At 49.2% G+C, this 19,035-nt stretch overlaps 1 protein-coding gene and 1 long non-coding RNA gene across 2 annotated transcripts; one reads left to right on the top strand and one right to left on the bottom strand.

Annotated features, from left to right (window-relative positions):
• Window positions 1–44: 44 nt before the first annotated feature.
• Window positions 45–8,738, top strand: LOC112985271 (uncharacterized). Its single transcript, XR_003259714.2, has 3 exons — window positions 45–249; window positions 6,690–6,812; window positions 8,345–8,738. It is a non-coding gene; the product is annotated as an uncharacterized LOC112985271 (long non-coding RNA).
• Window positions 8,739–13,544: 4,806 nt separating this feature from the next.
• Window positions 13,545–16,507, bottom strand: HOXA13 (homeobox A13). Its single transcript, XM_026103713.2, has 2 exons — window positions 15,652–16,507; window positions 13,545–15,072 (listed from the first exon to the last, which is right to left on the bottom strand). Exons 1-2 carry the CDS (start codon window positions 16,322–16,324, stop codon window positions 14,828–14,830), a joined length of 918 nt encoding a protein of 305 aa, XP_025959498.1. The 5' UTR covers window positions 16,325–16,507; the 3' UTR covers window positions 13,545–14,827.
• Window positions 16,508–19,035: the final 2,528 nt, after the last annotated feature.

Genomic DNA, 19,035 nt, shown 5'->3' with positions numbered 1-19,035 from the left:
ACGTGACGCCGCGCTGCAGTTGACAAGCTGCGCGCACGGGCCCGCCGCTCTTTGTAGCCATCTCAGGGGAAGCAACAGATCGTCACTTCGCTAGTCTCCCCCAAAAGCACGCTCTCTCTAACGCCCCTCGCTCTGCCTCGGGCCCCCTTAGAGGACAGAAAGGCGCCTGCCTCCTCCCCGTGCCTGGCCGCCCGGCCGGTTGCACCCAGGCGCCCTGGAGTAGAGAGAATTAGAAATTCCCAGTGTTAGGTGAGACCTTTTCGCTTGTTTGTTTGCTTGCTTGTGTGTTTGTTTGCTCGCTGGCATACTCGAAAAGGAGAAGAATAGGAGAGTTCAGCTAACGATTTGTTCTAGAAAGCTGCTTCCGAGCGGGAAACGCTCCCTAGAAGTCAGTCGGATTTTATTTTCTTTTTTTTTCTTTTTGGTTTTTTTTTTCAGTTTACTTTGGTTTGGTTTTTTCCCCGAAAAAAAATGCCCTCGCCCTGCAGGGTTTTTCTGGGAACGTTACTAGGAAGAATGTGCCAGGGTCAAGTCTGTACTGATTTTCATGGTGAATAGATTACATGCTTGCATTCATGTTCACTTCCTAAGCGCTTACTGTCTTCCTTCCCTTACTTACATATTAACCTCAAATACCCTGCGCGGCTTCATCCGAGCTTTACTAGAGGTAGTTAACAATATCTGATTCCCAGGACGCAGGTTCTCTTTCTTCATGCCCTCCAAACCGTTGCTCGCTTTATTTGCAATGCGAGAAAGTCCTTTAAATCGAAGACCACTGAGCAAAAAGTCTTCGCTGATCTCCTCGCCTCAACAGTGCTGCTAAATACTTGGGAAACCAGTGGATGTTGGGCTATCCCGCTTTGACAAATATTCGAAGTTTAATTGCCAGAAGCCTAGTTAAAATAATTTGACATACTATTAACCCCTAGGAACAAACTTGCAGTACCAAGATACTTTCCTTTTTGCTTCATACCGTCGCTGAAGGCTGAGACCCAGGGAGACCTGTTTTAAAAACGTGGTTAAACTTTTACTATTGTTGCATGAAAGGGATGATATAGAAAGCGGATTGTACAGGGCAGAGACTAAAAAGTACTGCTCTGCCAATAAAAATGCACACCCCACCGAATGTGTGGAGCCAAAGAAAACAGAGAAATACGCCAAAGAATACAGCACCTTTACAGGCATGGACATCCCTAGGCTGTTGGAAAAAATATTTTTTTGCTATTCTGATGCTCGATTTCAGAAAAGAAATATTTGGGTTCCGGCTGGATTTAATCAAAATAGAAAAAACAGACCTGCAAACAATTATTATGAATTTGGCGATCTTATGAAATTAGACATATTTCAAGACCCATGCCCCTGTGGGTTTTGGAGACTAATGGGAGGGAAGCTAAAATGTTAAGGAAATAATATTTGAATTTGGCCCCCCCCCCGCCCCTCCCCGTTCCTCTGCAGTGCTGTAGAAGTATTTATATATCCGGAGAAAGTTCTATAGTAAATTCTGGAGAACTTCGGTATTTAAATGTCAACATCGATTTGTTTATTTATTGCTTAGCTTATCGTAACTGACTCAATAACAAATCTAATCATGTTGTGCACAGAGAAAATATTCTCATTATGTATTTTCCTTACATTATAGTTAACTATTTAATTTGGATTCAAGCTGTAAATATCAATATTATCAAGTAATTACTTTGTAGTGGAGTAAACTAATTTATTAGCATTAATGTTTATATGCCTTTTTCTTATTTTACAAGGGTTACCATTCACAAATCAAAGGCTCTGGACATATCCCTGTAATGAACTCTGTATTTTGGTTTGCTGCAAGAACTTCTTATGCTTACTCCATGTTTGGTTGCTGAACTTGAAATTAATGAATTAATCTTCGAGTCTGACATATTTGCTAGAAAGTGGATGGAAAGAGATCGCATGTCGTCAAAACCGCTAGCAGAAGACTGCATTGTCGTTTAGGGATTGTAAAAGTGTTTGGGGCTTTTCCCTCCGTCTGTCTGTCTGCCTGTCTGTCTGCCTCTCTCTCTCTATTTTTAAGCTGGGGGGGCGTGTGTGTAAGATCTCTGGTTGGCTTTTTGCTTAACGCTATAATTCTGCTCGCATTTACTTTCTCCCCTAGCCCCCTTTTCTTTTTTTTCCCCCTTGTTTTTTTTTGGGGGGGGGGGGGGGATTTTGGCAGTCCTCTTTTGGACTCCGAGCACTGTTTATTCTTCCCGTGTCCCCCCGCTTCATTCTGTATATGAAAAATCCGTGCCCCCCCCGCTCGCACGCACGCACACACCACCCCTCCCTTCAAACAAAAAGGAATGTATAAGGATTTCAGTGACTTTGAGATAACAAAGGCGCCACCATTGCAGAGACTCGCCCCGCCTCTGTGTGATGGCAAACAAATTCTTGCACTTGTATTAGGGCTTTTAAGGCTATAATTGAACACGGCGCGTCTAGGAGAACCGAAAACAGTTCTAGACTGACCTGCGGTTTTATAGCACTTTGGCAGTCAACTTCAGCTTGTGTCAGAGCAGACACGACAGAGCTGCCCGACGGTTAATCGCGGGACGCCACCTACTTGGACTCACTGCAGTTCCCCCTCTTGCATTAAATAAATTTCAAACCTTGGGGATAGAAATGGGGAGCAAAGCTGGTGAAGGTTTGTATGTGGCTATTTCCTGCTCCTCTTTGCACTCGGTGGCTGTCGCGCCGCGCAAGGCTCTGCCTTGCCAGGGATCGAGGCTGCCTCTGGGAAACAAAGGCAAGTTAAGGCAAGGAGGGCGAAAAGGCAGCTTAAGTCCGGCGACCCTTCTGCTGAAATAGACGCAGCGTGTGTGTGTGCGTGTGCGTGCGTGCGTGTGTGTGTGTGTGTGTACGGGCACATGTGTGCTTGCACAGCGCGCACACGCGCAGCCCCTCTGCCCAGGTTTGCATCGCTGGCGCTGCGTGGGTGCGTGTGCGTTCCCCCCCCCCCCCCCCCCCGCCCCCAAACAAGCAGCAGATTTGCTCAGCCCGGTTTTCCACGCAAGGAGACCCAAAAATGCCTCTTGGTGCCGTCGGCAGATCAATTAGGGAGGGCGACGGGGAAGGCTGCGAGGGGCGCAGCTCGCCCGAGAGGCAGTAGACACCCGAGGCACAGACAGTTCTCCGCTTTATTTGCTGTTAAGTGAAACAGAGATAATGTACGCTTAAAGCCCCGGAATGTGCGGGTAATTGCAGGGAGCCTGCTGTTAAGTTGCTGTGTTCAGCACAATTATCAATGTTGATTATTTGGTCTAATGTTGAATTGCTCTTTTAATACAGTAATTGGGACTTCCGCGTTGAGGAAGGGGGAAAATCGAGCCTTCCCCTTGCTAACCTCAGTGAAAACAACATAAACAAAGGGAGGCATTTCATTTTGGGAAGCAAAATGCATTCGTTACGCCTTCCCAAGTATTTCGGCCGGATTAGAGAGGGTAACGCGGCTAAAAATGTTATGAATCCTGCAGCTCTGCTGCAGAACATTTTGCAAAGGACAAATGTGGCCAAGAGGTGGAGAGAGGCTCCGAGCACATTTTACCATAGCTAAGCTAAACAAAGCGAGGAAAAAGATACATCTCTTCTTTGGAGGAATATAAACAAAGCTAGGATGCCTCGATAGCCTAGCTTTTATATATACAGATCGCGTGCAAAGGGAACTGTTTAACTTACTATCGCTGTTCTTTTAAAGGTCAAGTTCTATAGTGTCTAAATTGTTGTCTTTTTGTGCAGTGTTTTGTTTAAAAAATTTTGAGCCTACCTTGCCAAGACGGTGGGTGTCTGTAATTAACAGGAGAAGCGTGTACCGAAAGGAGTTTATCTCAAGAAGAGCTAATTAAAATATTACACGATTGCTAGTTTTAATCTTTTATGTTCCGCACGTATCAAAACGGTGAGAGTTGTTAGGACTCGAACATGAGAAGATAGCTCAAGAATTAGGAGAGCGTGTTGTAAACCTACTATTTGATTACAATATACAAAGGGTTGTTAGAAAAACGTAACTGTAGGGAATTTGCAACGTTTTTGCCAACGAAAAGCACATCACCTTCCCCCTTTCCAATTAAAACAGCTCCATAAGGCTACAATTCTTTGCAAAATGTGCCAAGAACGCAGCTTCAGAAAAATGTGATTACTGTTTTGATTTTAAATATTTCAGACACAAACGTTCCCAACAGGCGTTTGCTCTTTTCTGCTTGCCTTTTTGTCCGTTGTGGTAAGGAGCTATACGAATTCGCCTGCATTTTGTATTTATTAATTTTTATTTTTTTACCTATCTATGTTCCCTTAACACTGTCATAGAATGAATTTTTTCAGTATTTAGATAAATTTTTTCAAACATTAATCCACCTCATAATTCAACTAAAAGGTGATTTCTGGTAGCGGCAAGATGAAATATCAATTTTGTGATATGGGCCAGAGTATTTGTTATTGAAAACCTGAGTCAGCATGGTTGTGATTTCGCTAGGAAACTACTGAATGTGTATAAAGAGAAAGCAAATATTATCCGAATTAAAGTAAATGTTATTCTGTTTTTTTGGTATATTTAATGGCATTACATTATTTCCGAGGCATGAGTTTATCAAAATGCTGTGCTCATCTGAGCTAGAATATTTTAGATTGATTTTTCATATAAATTATCGAAGTCCTTTTCTTTCCTTTATTCTGTCATCCTCTCTTTCCTTTTAAATTGCTGAGATGGAAAAATTTGAGGGGGGTTGTTGTTTTTCACGACCTCCCCCCCGGTTTAGTTTGAACATTAGGATTAAACGCTTTACAGATCTAAAGAGATCTCCCCGTCTCTGGCGGCCAACCATGATATTTTACATCCCCTTCAGATGATGGACATTAGAGCGCTATATCTGAAATTAGAGCCTGATGCTGATAATTGCAACAAACAGAAATATCGAAGGCATTTTTTCAAACCAGGCAGCTGATTCCAGAAAGATAACTTCTCTTCCTCAAGAGCTACTTTCTTGCCCTTTTTCGGCCAAAGGAGTTGTTGTAGCACACTCCCAGCATCTTTACAAGCGCGGAGAGTTTCTCATAACGGTGTGTGTTCAAAAACCCCGGTTCTCTAAGCACTTTCCGCCCTAGGCTCTGTTTCTCTGAAGCCCCTCTAAATTTTGCTTTTATTTAGTGTTATTAGCTTGCCTGCTGAAAGAGAGTCGAGGCGGACTCGGGAATAAGGTGGGTATAAGGAGGTATTATCTTAGACGGCTAAGTATTTCGGGAATTGATTGACTGACGATGCTACCATAAATGTCTCCTTTTCTCCCCCTGAATGCTCGGCGAGGCTTATCCCAACACTTCAAAACGTGCATTCATTCATTCATTCATTCATTTCTTCCCCTGTACCCACATACAGGTGCAAGAGACTTCTAGCAAACATAGGGTGCCGGGAGGGGGGTCCAGACCAAACGGCAGGCTCTAAAATGCCTGCGAAAGCGACTTTGCCTGGTTATAATCCCTCGATACAGAAAACCATACACTTCCTACCGACTTTCATCCAGACCCACAGAGAACAGAGGTAATTAACATCGGTTGTAGTAAGCAGGTTCCAGTCAGTTTTCATGTCGGAGTGTTTTATGTGGAATTAGGCAGAGAGGTTTAGGGAATATCTCCAGCAATTCTTTGCAAGAGCCGAGCTACTAAAAAACGCAGTTATCCTGCAGAAGACAACATCTCAGGCGATGTTCCCATCCAAAGTCCACACGCAGGACAGAGGCTGCAATGCCACTTTCCTACACATTAATAAAACAAGTACACCAACACATTCCCATGCCGACTTACATTTAAAAGTATTGCTACAACTGATGCCTTGAACTTGACCTTAGATTTGTTAATCCAGGAAATATATGCAGCGAGAGAAAAAAAAATTTCCTATTGTGTTACTTCTAGCAAACGAGTATTCTTCTACCGATAAATTCAGAATGCAAACAACAAGACATATAAAATATCTAATTTACTCTCTACACTAGGAGCAGAAAGGCATGTAAAGTAAAACGGCTAAAAGCAGACACAAACTCATTGTATTTAGATTGTTTCTGTGACGCCAAGACCCACAGTTTGCCGCACTCGGTACAGAAAGTCACAGTCAAGGTAATCGCCTGTGATTCTCAGCTAAATTTAATTTTATAGGATATAAGCTTCTCTCTAATGCACGTTGATTTTTAACTGTCATTTATAAAGGCATTCTATTTTTTTTTTATTTTGCCCAACTCGCCAAGAAACACATCCGATTTTTCTGTACCACACTGCTAACTTTATAGGAGAGTCTTACTCGCATATCGTGAAACCCAACAAAGCAAAGACATTTCTTCATCAAGAATTGTTTTAGGGGGCGGATACAGGAAGTATCACTTTACCGGGGCTGTCAAATTATCGACTTTAAATCCCAAACTTCACATTTTTGATGGACTCTTAGAACACTTGTGTAACCTTTACAGCTATCTATTTGTCTGATACCAGCTTAAAATACGCGCTGGGTTGCAAAATGCAGTTGTATTCCCATGCGCATATCAGCCTGCTCTGTAAGGACTGCTTGTTGTTTATTCTCTCATATGTCACGCAAAGATACCCATAAAAATAACTCTGCCGCTAACCCTAATATGGCTCCTTTGACTATGCTGGGGTCAAACATGCCCCATGTACCGCTTATTTCTCATTCCCAGGCCTTCAAAAAACACCGATTCGAATATCGCTTTTGGTAGAAATTGAGGTGCGTCAACACAACGAGCCCACGACGTAGAGGTCACAGAAGTATTGGCAAAATCACTCGAAGCAGATAAAGCGGGGTGTGTGGATTAAAGGTCCTTTCTCTTTCGTTTTTATTTTCCCTTCAAGTATCCAGGCAGTATGTGTGGGTTTTTTTTTTCATTTTGTTAAAACTGACATATCTAGATATACACCAACCAAGACTGTTTTACATTTAAGCCCATCCAAGATTGTTTTACATTAAAACGTAGCCTTTTGTATGCCTACCCGAGGCATCCCGAAGTCTAAAACCGGAGTGACTTAAAATTCCCTGCTTTTCGATTACTCCTAACCAAAGCCAACTAGAGAGGCCGATTTATACGATCTGAAATAAATAGGAGCACTTTGCTCGATGCATTCCAATCAAGGCGATTACGACGAAGTTCAGATTAATTCAAACTGGCAGGTTACAACGCCCGGCTGGCATTTCTCTTTCTAGACACACACATGCAACGGAGAAAAGCAGACAGGTTAAATAGCCACTCCGAGGCAATACCTCCTTCCCCTGCTTTACTCCACACCGAGCAGTCAACCCTGCTCCCCGTCTCATGAAAGATTAAAATTAATACGGAGGCGAACACGTATAGACAGCCGGGAATAAAATCCAGGAACCGCTTTCCAATGCAGCCTGACTTAATTCTGCCGCAAAACCAGCGCAATGCGAAGCCAAGCACCCGGCAGCTCTACCGACCATCCTGCCCGCACCTTGGGCTCTGCCCCCAGCCTCTTCTGGCCCACTTGCCTGCCAAGAGCCCTCCTTGCTTTCCACCTAGGCGAGGCTGGGAGCAGCATCTCTGCGAAAGGTGGAGCTAGGACTCAAGCTAGCAGAAGTACTCTTACTTTTCTAAAGGGGCTCCTCGCCCCCTATTAGCATCCTCCCAGCCTGCCTTCCTCACCCAGGTCCCCGGAGCAGCAGCTTGGCTCACACGGGAGAGAGGGAGCCGGGTGGGTGGGTGGGTGGGCCGGGGGGGGGGAGCAGGGGCCTGGGAAACCCTCCACAAAGGCCTCCCAAATGACTCTGCTCCGGTCGTGCAGGCGCTTCGCCGGGGGGACCGGGCGGTTGTTTGTTGTTTGCTTGCTTGCTTAATTCACCACCAAGCACGGGGAGAGCAGAAACATTCAGCCACTGCCAGGAAGAGCATGAAAATCTTACCCCAGCATCCAGAAGCCTCTCGCCTGCGCAAGCATATATCCCCGCGGAGACTGACAGCTGGGATCCCGCGCTGGGCTGGAGACCTCCATATCAATAAGGATGAATTGCACATTTTTTGGTTTCCGCCCCTACAGATTATATATACCCGGTCCACAAAACATTCCTTCTCGAGCTCTCAGTGACTTAGCTTGTTGCGAAATTTGTTTTTTACTTTTTTTGCTCTAGTTGTTGTTTTTCTGCCTTTAATTGAACGGAGAGAAATCTAGCCACTAGGGCACATCGTCCTTCCTATAAGCTTCAGACTCTCTGCAAAATGCACCAGTATCACAAGCTAATTATTATAATGGCTGTTATTATTACTGTTATTACTGCCATTTATTTTTTCCTCTCTCTCTCTCTCTCTCTCCCCTGATCCCCTAGGATTTCCGATGGCGATTTGCACACAAACAAGGTGACTGCAGGAGGCTAAAATGCTGCCTAATTCCATGGGTTCCCATCGCAGGAGAAGAAAAAAAAAAGTCCAAGTGCTTTTGATCACGGGACACCCGGCCGTTCCTCCCCAGTACACCCCGGGTCACAGTACAGTAATGACCGTGGGTTGTGCGCTGTAGGACTTGACCTTTCCTACGTAGAAGAGGGCGCTTTCTTTCACGCTACGGGGAGGGAAGAGAGGGGGGAGCGGCGGGAGGAAGGGAGATGCTCTCTTTGGGGATGTTTAATCACAATTCAGATCTAGGAACGGGCAAATGTCCTGCCTTTCAGCACGCCATGTTGAAGCTATTCACTGGAGCAAATTTTTTTTTTTTTTTTTTTTTTTTTTTTTTTGCGGGGGGGATGGAGAGGCGGGAGGGAGGCTGCAGGGAGGAGAGAGGGAGGAAAGGCTTAATGAACATTTGCATTTCGTACCCTAGTTCATGAATCAACTGCATTCAAGGGGGAGGGGGCCAGGCCGGGGGGGGGGGGGGGGCAGGGACGGGCCCGCCGCGCCGAGCAGCCCCCGCGGCCGCCGCTGCGGCCCGGGCACCCCGAGCCCGCCGCCCCCCCCCGGGGGAGGGCAAAAGCCGCCTCTTGACCCCCCCCACTTCTCTTTTGGACTCCTTTACCGGCCGAGTATGAGCAAGGCCATCTCTTCAAATCATCATTAAAGTGCATTAAAACGCATCTAAAAGTTATGAATGGCAACAAACGGCCTTTTAGCGCCTGCCAATATTTTTTTTGTATTAAACGCTGTCTTGATTTTATTGCGAGCACTGCCCACGGAGAATGCTGAAATGTACGAGGAACGGGGTTTTATTAAAGCCATAGCCAGCTTTTTTAAACTTTAATTTATAGGCTAAAGGCCGAGATGCTTGCCCGGTTGTTCAGACGAACGCAAAATAAAGTCACTGCTCTGGAAGCACAACGCGATTTTCTTTTCCGATCATTTCAATGTCAAGCACCATATATTTTCCCCTTTGCTTCAGAAAGACTTCTTAGAGCCCGAGCATTTTTAAGCAGAAGTCTTTCCGAGAAAACGAAGGGGAAGAAAAATACAACTCTGCAGTTCTACTTATCATTCTTTTTCGGAAATATGCTCCTGTCAAGGTTTATTTCCCATAGCAAACCACCTTTGCTACTGCCAAGAGCTCGAGAGGGTACAGATTAAATACCGGATTATTCTCTTGGTGGGGGAAAAGAAAAAAATGTGGTACCCTTCCGTCCGCGTCAAAAGCTTAAGCTTTTCAAATCTAAGGGACAGACGACGCCAGGATTATAGATCCACATATTCAGACACTTGGAATTCAAGTATATATCTCTGAATCCTGCATGAATTATTTGGAATGAAACGGAGCTAATCTTTTTTATCTTTAATTGTGTTTTGCTGGGACAGAAATATTACTCTGACAATATTTAAACAAATCCGCTAAAAATACAATATTAACTTCTTCCCTCTGTCCTTTCCTTCCTTCCACACATCCCTTTCTGTATGCAACATTTTTTTTCAAGGGAGCTGAGAAATTAAAGTCTCGATTTTGTTTGTGTGTGGTTTGTTTTTTACTTTTATGCTTGTTTTGCTTTCAAATACTTCTTCCAGGGCACTTTTTTCTAATGTCTGCAAATTAAACTCCTCGCATATACTACTCCACCACACAAGCCCGGCACAATAACTTCCCCACGACCATTTTAAAACATTTTGGATAACGCAGGGAATAGAAATAATATTTTTCTTTGAACCGCGTGCATGGGCGGACGTCGGGAAGTAACGTATCCCGCTGGTTAATTACTTTCGTTGGTGATATACATATTTATAAAACGTATTAGAGATATATTTTAGGAGGCTGGTGGCAGATTGGTGAGAGGGGAATATGTAATACGGCAGCAATTTGTACTTGAAAATGTATGTGCCAACAGCTTTTGGGCGATAAATGACGGCAATAAATAACGTGAACAACCCACCCCCACCCCCCCGCGCGGCTCTCCCGCACGCTGCGCGGCCCCGGCGGAGCGCGGGGGGATGCGCGCATGGGCGCATCGACGGCGCACGGAGGCGGCCGGCAGGCCCGGGGAGGAGGGGGCAGCCAGGCACAGAAGCCCCGCAGACGCGACGTGTTTCGCGAAGGAGACGATGCGCCCGTCCCCGTGTCGGTGTCCTACGTCTCTCAAAACGTTGCTGCGGAGGGTCGCACCCCGGCCCGACGGGAGGCGATCCGGGGCCGGCGCGGCCGGTGCCTCCGCGGTGAGCAAGGCGCGGAGCTGCCGGCCTTCGCTCACCCGACGGCAGTCAAGGGCCTCCCCCGGGGGTCGCTCCCCAGGCGGGCCCAGAGCAGCCCCGGGGGCCCGGCAGGCCGCGGCGGCGGGATCCGGCCCGCCCGGGCACGGCCGCGGGGCTCCGCCGCGGGCCCGATCCTGCTGCCAGCGGGGGCTCCCGCTCCGGGAGAGGCGACCGGCCCCTCCGCTGGAGCCTGCGGCGACCTCGACGCTCACTTACGTGTTAGCAGGGGTCCGACCCAAAGCGTTACCTTACCCCGGCCAGCTACCGCAGGCCAAGCGCTCGCCTTTCTGCGCTGTGAAACACATAAGCGGCGCAGCTATTTGAACAGTAATGGGAATTTGAATTCTCTGATCCCCGCTCGGTCTAGAAACCCTTAGTAGGTTTGAACGGGAAGCAGTTCACTGTGCAAGCATAATCCTCAAACGCCAGCTCCGATTAAAAGTTACCTTTAAGAAAGAGCTGTTATTTTACTACAGTCGGCCATATTCCCGTTGTGGGTTTCTCGCAAGGCGCCCCTCGGTTGCATCGCTCTGGGGCACGGTGTGAAAATAGAAGATACTTCTTAGGACACACTAAAACAGTCGTCACTGACTGTTGCTAATGAAACTCAGCTCGAATCGTGCGGATCACCCACACCTCCTACCTGAAATACATGTAATTTGCGGCGTCTCATACAATAATTATCCAGGTTGCGAAATATAACGGAATAAATAGAAATATCCACCCGGAGCCAGAGCAAGTGTAATTCTCAAGTGGCTTTCTCCAAGCAAATTAGCTCCTTCAGGAGAAGGCGTTGCAGCGCAATAGGGAAGAGGCGCCTGTAGCGCCCTGCGAGCCGGGCGCTGGGCAGCTGCCTGCGGGCAGCGGGTATGGTCGGGGCAGCCGCGGCCGCCCAGGGGCCGAGGCCGCAGCCCTCGGGGCTGAAGCCTTGGGCCCGGCCGCTGAGCTCGTCCCCTTCTCCTCGGGGTGATGCTCCCGGAGAAGTGACCGGTTGCGGCTCCGAACAGCCCCAGCGTGGCGTTTTGCTGCCCCGCTGAAAACTCCCCTGCGGCCGGGGCAGGCCGCGGAGGGGGCCGGGCAGCGGGGCCTGGCCGCCGAGGCTCTGGCTACCAGAGGCAGGGGGTCCGGCCCGGCTCCCCTCTCCCTTGGCAGCCCAAGGCGCCCCAGTGCCCGGCTCGCCGGGCGTTGCCTTCGCTCCCTCCGTGCCGTGCCGTGCCGTGCCGTGCCGTGGGGCTGCTCCCCTTGCAGAGACAGAGCCCACCCCAGAGCAGAGTCCGACTGCAAGGCCTCCTAATTGGTGTCACATAGGCACCTCTCCTCCGTAATTTTCATAGCAAGGTCAGGGAAATCTGGCTCAGAAAGTCCCCACCGGTCCCCGAAGGGATGCCACAGATATTCCCACGCTCAGCGGCTGCAGGTCACACCGCAGCCTTGCTCCACTTGAAACCCCGGCGCTCCGCAGACCTGATAGCGCCTCAGACCCGCAAGCGGGGAGTCCGGTAACGCCCGGCCCGGCCGCGGCGCCCTCAGAAAAGTCGCACGCGTTCGCAAACGCTGAGAGGCAGCGGCGAAAAGCCCGAGCCACGACAGCTCCCGGGAAAGCAGATATTTCTCCTTCAGGTACTTTTAATGTAAGTTATTACACGAATGCGTTACAGCCAGATCTGAGCGTCAGAAAGCTCCGCGCTGATCCCTGCAGAGGTGGGTCCTTCTCAATGTCAGAAATGAAAGTCTAGAAGTCTACAGTTAGCGCGGTATATGATACCTTTCAAATTCACCGTAAAGGTTTCCCAATAACTCTAATTAGAGGCGCAGACCACCACGGCAGAAAGGGGGTAGGTGGGGAGGTAAAAGCGGCGAAAGCAAACCTCTCTGCGTGCCCGACCAAACTCGCCGGTCGCTCACGCAGCCTCCGGGGCGCTGCTCACTGCCGCCCGCGGTCCCCCCCGGCAGGCCACCGCCGCGCCACACACTGGCGCCGGGAATCAGAGTCGCCAGCCTCGACAGAGAAGGAAAGCGTGGCATAAGCTGCTCCGAGCCTCGCACCCATCCCTAAGGCCCCAGGTGGCGCGCACAGACACACACACAAACACGCACACACGGACACACGCACACACACGCACACACACACACACACACACACACGCACACACACACACAAAATATATATAAAATACGTATATATATATGCATATCTGCCGAGATGCACAGGCACAGCCCGGCAGCCCGGGCCGGCTCCGCGGGCGCAGGTGCAGGCGCGCACACTGGCGGGCGTTGCGCGGGGCAGCGCGGCCCGCGGCGCCGGGCCAGGTGCCGGCGCTGCGGCGGCGGCGGCGGCCGCCGCGAGGTGGCGCCCTCAGCCCGCGAATGCCGCCGGCGCCGCGAGCTGTCAAAAGTCAAGGTCACAAATTGTCTTTTTCGTTTTTTTTTTCCTTTTTTCCCCTCGTCAAGGTCAAGGTTTAAGGCCTCCCTAGCCCTGTCACTGCAACCGATACCTCGGACCTGCCCGCGTAGGCACCGCCGGGCTCGGCGGTAGGCCGCCGGTGCCGCAGTCCCTGCGCTAGAGGGGCCGCCGGCTGTTTTCCATTTTCCGAGAAAAGCGGCAGCACTACCTCGATATCATCTTTTTTTTTTTCCCCCTCTGCTATCCCCCCAGCCCCTCTTCAAAATACCTGGCTCGTTAACATTACTAAATCCTTTATACTTTAGAAAGGCTGGTTATCAGGCCTGCTGCACCACACTTGTACCGTCCGGAAAAAAAAAGCGTATATACCAACTACATAATGGCAGTCAGCAATATTACAATTACAAGGCAGATACATTGTATTTCTTTACGAAATGCACGTAGGTATCGAAAAATAAAGAGTATTTCTTTCAGGTTTTATTACAGTGACTATTTTATTAACAGTATTAATACTACTATACCTATCTACAAGTCTTGGATTTCCATTTTTCAGTAGAAATATAAAAAAATGAGGGTGCACAAGTACATTTTCACAGTGCGCTGAATTTTTTTTTTATTTACAAGATAGCTTCTTATAGTGAATAAAAACAAAATAATGTGCTGGTTGAAATAACTGATTGGATTAAAAGGTGCTGTAAAAGAATCCCTACAAGTTCTAATGCGGCCTCATAACAGACAATAAACAAGGAGAAACGACTAATTACTTATAGATCAAAATATAGATTATATAAATCAAAATACTTCTGGGGAAAAATGTATTTCAGTTCGAAGTTCTCGGATATTTTTTTCCAGAAAGAGTGGCTTTTTTTTTTAACTATAACATAATGCCAATGCTCATATTTTTGTATCCACCCAGAGTCAAACATTTAAAATTTTCCGGGGACTTACAATATTAATTCTTGAAGATCATTTGAGGTTAAAAATAGGCAGAGTCTTTTAAAAGGTATCTATTGTACGGTCTGCAGGAAAAAAAAACAGTTCAGATTACAAGAAATCATCTACTGAAAATAAAAAATAAAAACCGAAAACAACAGAAAGATATCTCAAAGTAAATATATTCCTTTCTATCCCCAATAGTTTGCAATGTTTTTAATTTGCTATCAAGATAAATTCCCCACAGAGCTTCCTTCATTACTGGTGTCTCTGAAATCCTTATTCAGTACCTTCGAGGTTTATTATTACTTTTTTACACAAAATGCATTGCTTAAAAACATACAGTAATTGTACTTTTTTATTTTTTTTCACTGTGGTTTACCTGAGCAGTCATTCAAGAGACAGTTTGGATTGCAATGGAAGAAAAAAAAGCTTATGTGTACACATCGACCTCCTCACTTTAACCAGCTCTCAGATCGTGGCCACGAAGAGTGTTCTAAAATAGTAAGGTCATAGAAGTACTTACAAGTTTCTCAGAAAATTGTGTGTCTTAACTGAAATTGAATCTCTCAGGGCTGGGCATTTGGGCTTTACAGTTACACTGTCTGCCTTGGATTTCGGGAGAACTGTCAGTTTTAACCATTCGCTACAGCAATATTAAAAAAAAATGCTATGATTCCAAAGATACAGATCTCTTGTTCTGAAAGAAGAGGTTCATTGTCTTTTCTTTTTTAATTATTATTAATAATTATTTTAATCTGAACACAAAAAAAGTCCTGAAACTGGTGAGCTGCTGCTTCTCCATTTTAATCCATTAACTGGTAGTCTTCAATTTGTTGATAACTTTTTTCTCTTTGACCCTTCTGTTTTGGAACCAGATTGTGACCTGTCTCTCTGACAGATTTGTCGTTGCCGATATCCTCCTTCGTTTGTCTTTGGTTATGAATTTATTTGTAGCATATTCCCTTTCGAGTTCTTTTAGCTGGACCTTTGTGTAAGGTACTCGTTTCTTTCTCCCACGTCTGTACGAGTTCGCATCCGAGGGATGCGAAACGACGTCTGGAACAGAAAAACCATGCACGCAAGCGTTATAAAATCGTTATAACCGACCAGGACATCTTCAGGTGGTACAGAGGTTAGCGCTACCCTGCCCTCCTATGCCTGCCCCGCTCCCCAGGCTCGGTTCAGCTACCGGAGCACCGCTCAGCATTTGGGATTTCTCTCTTTTTGCTGCGGCAAGCAGCTTGTAGCTGGGGAAAGCCTTGCTGCTGTCAGACAGACAAACAAGCATAATAAAACCCCGAGAAGGAGATTGGGAGGAACCTACCCGCTCGCAGCGATCTTGCAAGGGTGCAGGCTGCAGTGTTTACGGAAAAGCCTCGCTGGGCGCGAACACCTCATGCCTCCAGCAGCCGTTTTCAGCTTTTTCCCTCCCGTGGGCGCTCGGCACCGGGCGGGCCGGACGCCCCGGGGGTTTGGGGGGGTTGTGCCCCGCCAGCGGCGCCGGGCGTGTGCGGGCGGCCGGCGGGGCCGGGGCCGGCCCGGGGGTTTTCTGGCGAAAGGAGCGAGCGGGGCGAGCCGGGGCCGGGGCCGGGGAGCGGGGCGGGGGCCGGGGCGGGGGCCATGCAGGTGTATTACCCGGCAGGGCGGACTTCCAGAGGTGCGGCGGCTGGCTCTGCTCCTTGGGGCAGTACACTTGCCCGTTCCACCCGTTGGTGATGGCCCAGGGCTGGTAGCTGTCCATGGGGAGCAGGGGGTCGTGGCGCGGCTCGCCGGGGCCGCCGATGGTGGGCACGACGGGCATATCCAGGTAGCCGGGCACCGGCTGGTAGGGCCCGGCGGCGTAGCCCTGGTAGAAGGCGAACTCCTTGGCCCGCGACGTGAAGTCCTCGCCGGAGACGGAGGTGTCCATGTACTTGTCGGCGAAGGTGGAGGCGGGCTGGGCGCAGGACTTGATGGCGTTGTGGTGGGTCATGCGGCACGGGTAGTAGCCGCTGCCGAAGTAGCCGTAGGGCAGCGCGGCGCCGGAGGAGCTCTGCACGGCGGCCGAGCAGGGGCTGCACTGCTTGACAGCGGGCTCGGCCATGCCGGCGGCGGGGGCCTCGCTCGACGTGTAGGCGGCGGCGCTGGGGGCGGCCAGGGGCGCGGGGTGAGCCATCAGGTTGCGGCAGGGGTTGGCCGCGGCCGCCGCGGCGAAGTTGCTGCCCGCGTGAAACCCGTCCATGTTCTTATTGATCTCATCCAGGCTGTTGTCGTAGAGGAACATGACGGGCTCGATCCAGCGGGGGTGGAGGAGCACGGAGGCTGTCATAGCCCGATCCGCATTGAGACTAGTGGCTCTTTTTTAAAAGCCCCAAAGACTGAAAAAAGAGATACTAAATCTCCGGGACTTGACCAAGGCTGACGCGCCAGTGTCGCGCCAGGCGCGCCCCCATTGGGCCGCCCGCCCCCACGTGATATGCAAAGCAGCTGATAAACATCTGAGGGAACCGAGTGGCGATAATTAAATCATGCAACGACCGGGCCGGGACCGGGGCCGGGGCCGGGGCGGCCGCCGGGGGCGCGGGCGCGGGCGCGGGGCCGCCCCTGCCGCCGCCGCGCGCGGGCACGGGCAGCGCCGGGGGACCCCTGCCCGCCGCCGCCCTCCCTCCTTCCCTCCCTCCCTTCCTCCTTCCCTCGCTCCCGCCCTCCCCTCGCCACCGAGGCGTGATCGTTTCTGCCCTGTTGTTGTTGCGGCGCGTTCCCCGCGGTGCACGGCTCCCCCCGGCACCCCGCGCGTTTCTCCCCTGCTCGGCTTGATTTTGTGCCCCCCCGCGGGATTCGAGCCCCCTCGGCCGGGGGCAGCCAGGCTGACGCCCTCCCTCTCTCCGCGCTTTAGACCCCGGGCCGAAGGGGAGGGCTGGCGGCTCCCCTCCAGGTACCGGGGCGCGGGATGCTGGCACACGGGCCCTGCCGCACACTGTGGCGGAAGGTGTTCCCAGGGCCACCCGCCGGACCAGATAAGGCTTTGGAAGCAAGGTCTCCAGGGGGACTTACTTTCTTTATTTCTTCTTATTTTTTTTCCTGCTTTTTTTCTTCCTGCCCATCGAAAGCCAAAGACCTATGTCGCTTGTCCTGCCACAAAGCCTCAGAAGTCAAATCAGGCTGTTTGGAAACCCAGATTTTTCAGGATGGGCTCGGGGAACGGGAGGGTTAACTATAACTCCATCGCAACTCTGCTGCATTATTTGTTACAGTAATAATAAAAGCCGAGGCCTACAATTCGGCTTGAACCTCCCTCCTTTGGCTGTAAAATATCACGTCGGATTGTATAGTGTGCGTATGGCCCCGCGATGCTCTTTTGTGCTGGGAAAGACAACTGAAAATGCTTTTTTGTTGTTCTTTTTTCTTTTTAATGGTCATACCTCTATGCGAAAGAGAACTAGAAAATGTATGCATTTTCTTTTCACGAAAAAAGGTTGGAATTTTTCAAGAGCGAAAAAAGATCCGGTTTTAATATTCGCCGCACTTCCCACCGTCGTGGATGCGTTTCCCCCCAGTATTCAATTATTTGCCCACAGCCTTGAACTTAAACTGCTCTGTCACAGAGCTATCAATAAAGTTGACCCAAAGCAGCATTAGTCTCATCCTTAACAGCGCTCAGCCTTAATGCGTGTGGACAAAACATCCCCAGTCCTCCCAAACCGAAAACTGTTTTTTTGCAATTGCATGTTGCTTTGTTTCGCGCCTGACAGCTCGGCGTATTTATTATACTATTGTGCTTCCCTTTGACGTTGCAGCATTGTTTTGCCCGCATTGCTGCAAGCGCAGAGCAGTCCTGGGACGCACATTGTTACGGGCAGGCTTTTCCTTGACTGTCGCAGGCAGCACATCTGCCAGCCGGGCGAAGTCTCCCTTTGGCGCCCATGCATTTTTCAAGGTGATTTTTAGGTGCGATTGCTTGGGATACATGAAGCTGCTGTCATTCCTCTGGTAATTTAGCAATATTTTAGCAACTTTTTCTTAATTGTAGCCAATAAACAGTTCCCATTTTGACTTTGCTTACTCTTTTCCGCATTCTTCCTGATGGCCAAAAGCAAATATTTATTCCCCGCATATTTTCCCTTTTCTTTCACGCTCCAGTTTTGAAACCTGTGGATTCCCCCGGTCAAACATTGCTTGACTGCCATGAATTGGGTCGGTTTGTTTTCCTCTGGTTTCTCGAGCTGCTTCTTAAAAACGCCTTACAGCGGGACGGGGCGGGGGGGGGGGGGGGGGAAACGGGGGGAAGGGAAGGCAGCTCTATGGGGCAGCGCTGTTTTACATGCGGGTTAGACACGGCTAGAGGCCAAGGTCAAGTTGAAAGTTGCAGTCTAGCCAATGTGAGAACTGTCATTCACAGCCCGAAGACCCGTCTGATTTGTTAAAAACGGGTGGCCATGAGAGCAGCGCTCTGCCCGGCTAGCCACCACCCCCCCAGCCCTCCTCCCCCCCCCCCACTCTCCTCTCCCCTGGCTGCGCAGCACTGCTCGCTTATCTGCCTCGCTTTTCCAGCGTCTCTCCATAGGGAGGGAGAAGCTCTGCGAAAATGTAATTTAGAGACCCAGTGCGAGGGGGGAGCGAAGAAGGGGGGCATCCGGTCTGCTGCGTCTTGGTGGTTGTTTTTTTGTTTTGTTTACCCACTTGGACTTGCTCCAACTCTGTGTGCAAAAGGCAGAAGAGAGATTAAAGAGGTCCCTCTCTTTTTTTGTTTCTCTCTCTTCTATATACGTCTCTCACTCTAGAGCTGTATTTGTCATTAGGGAAGAGGACCCTGCCTTTGACCGCTGATAAGAAGAGTGATACAGCTGTACCCTTCCCTTGTTCGCTGTGACGTGGGTGGGAGACGCGCAATTGTATCATTTTCTCAAAATAGTGAAAATGACATCTGCATGGTGCGTATTCATTTCCACAAAGGAAAAAAAGTTATTATCGGATGCAGGAGCTTACGCGCTTGTTTTGCTGCCCTAATTTTGTGAGGACTGATCTTTAAAAATTATCGAC

Source organism: Dromaius novaehollandiae, chromosome 2 (genome assembly GCF_036370855.1).
Source record: "Dromaius novaehollandiae isolate bDroNov1 chromosome 2, bDroNov1.hap1, whole genome shotgun sequence".
Classification (NCBI taxonomy): Eukaryota; Metazoa; Chordata; class Aves; order Casuariiformes; family Dromaiidae; genus Dromaius; species Dromaius novaehollandiae.
Note: the sequence above shows the minus strand (reverse complement) of the source record. Positions and strands in the feature narration are given on the sequence as shown.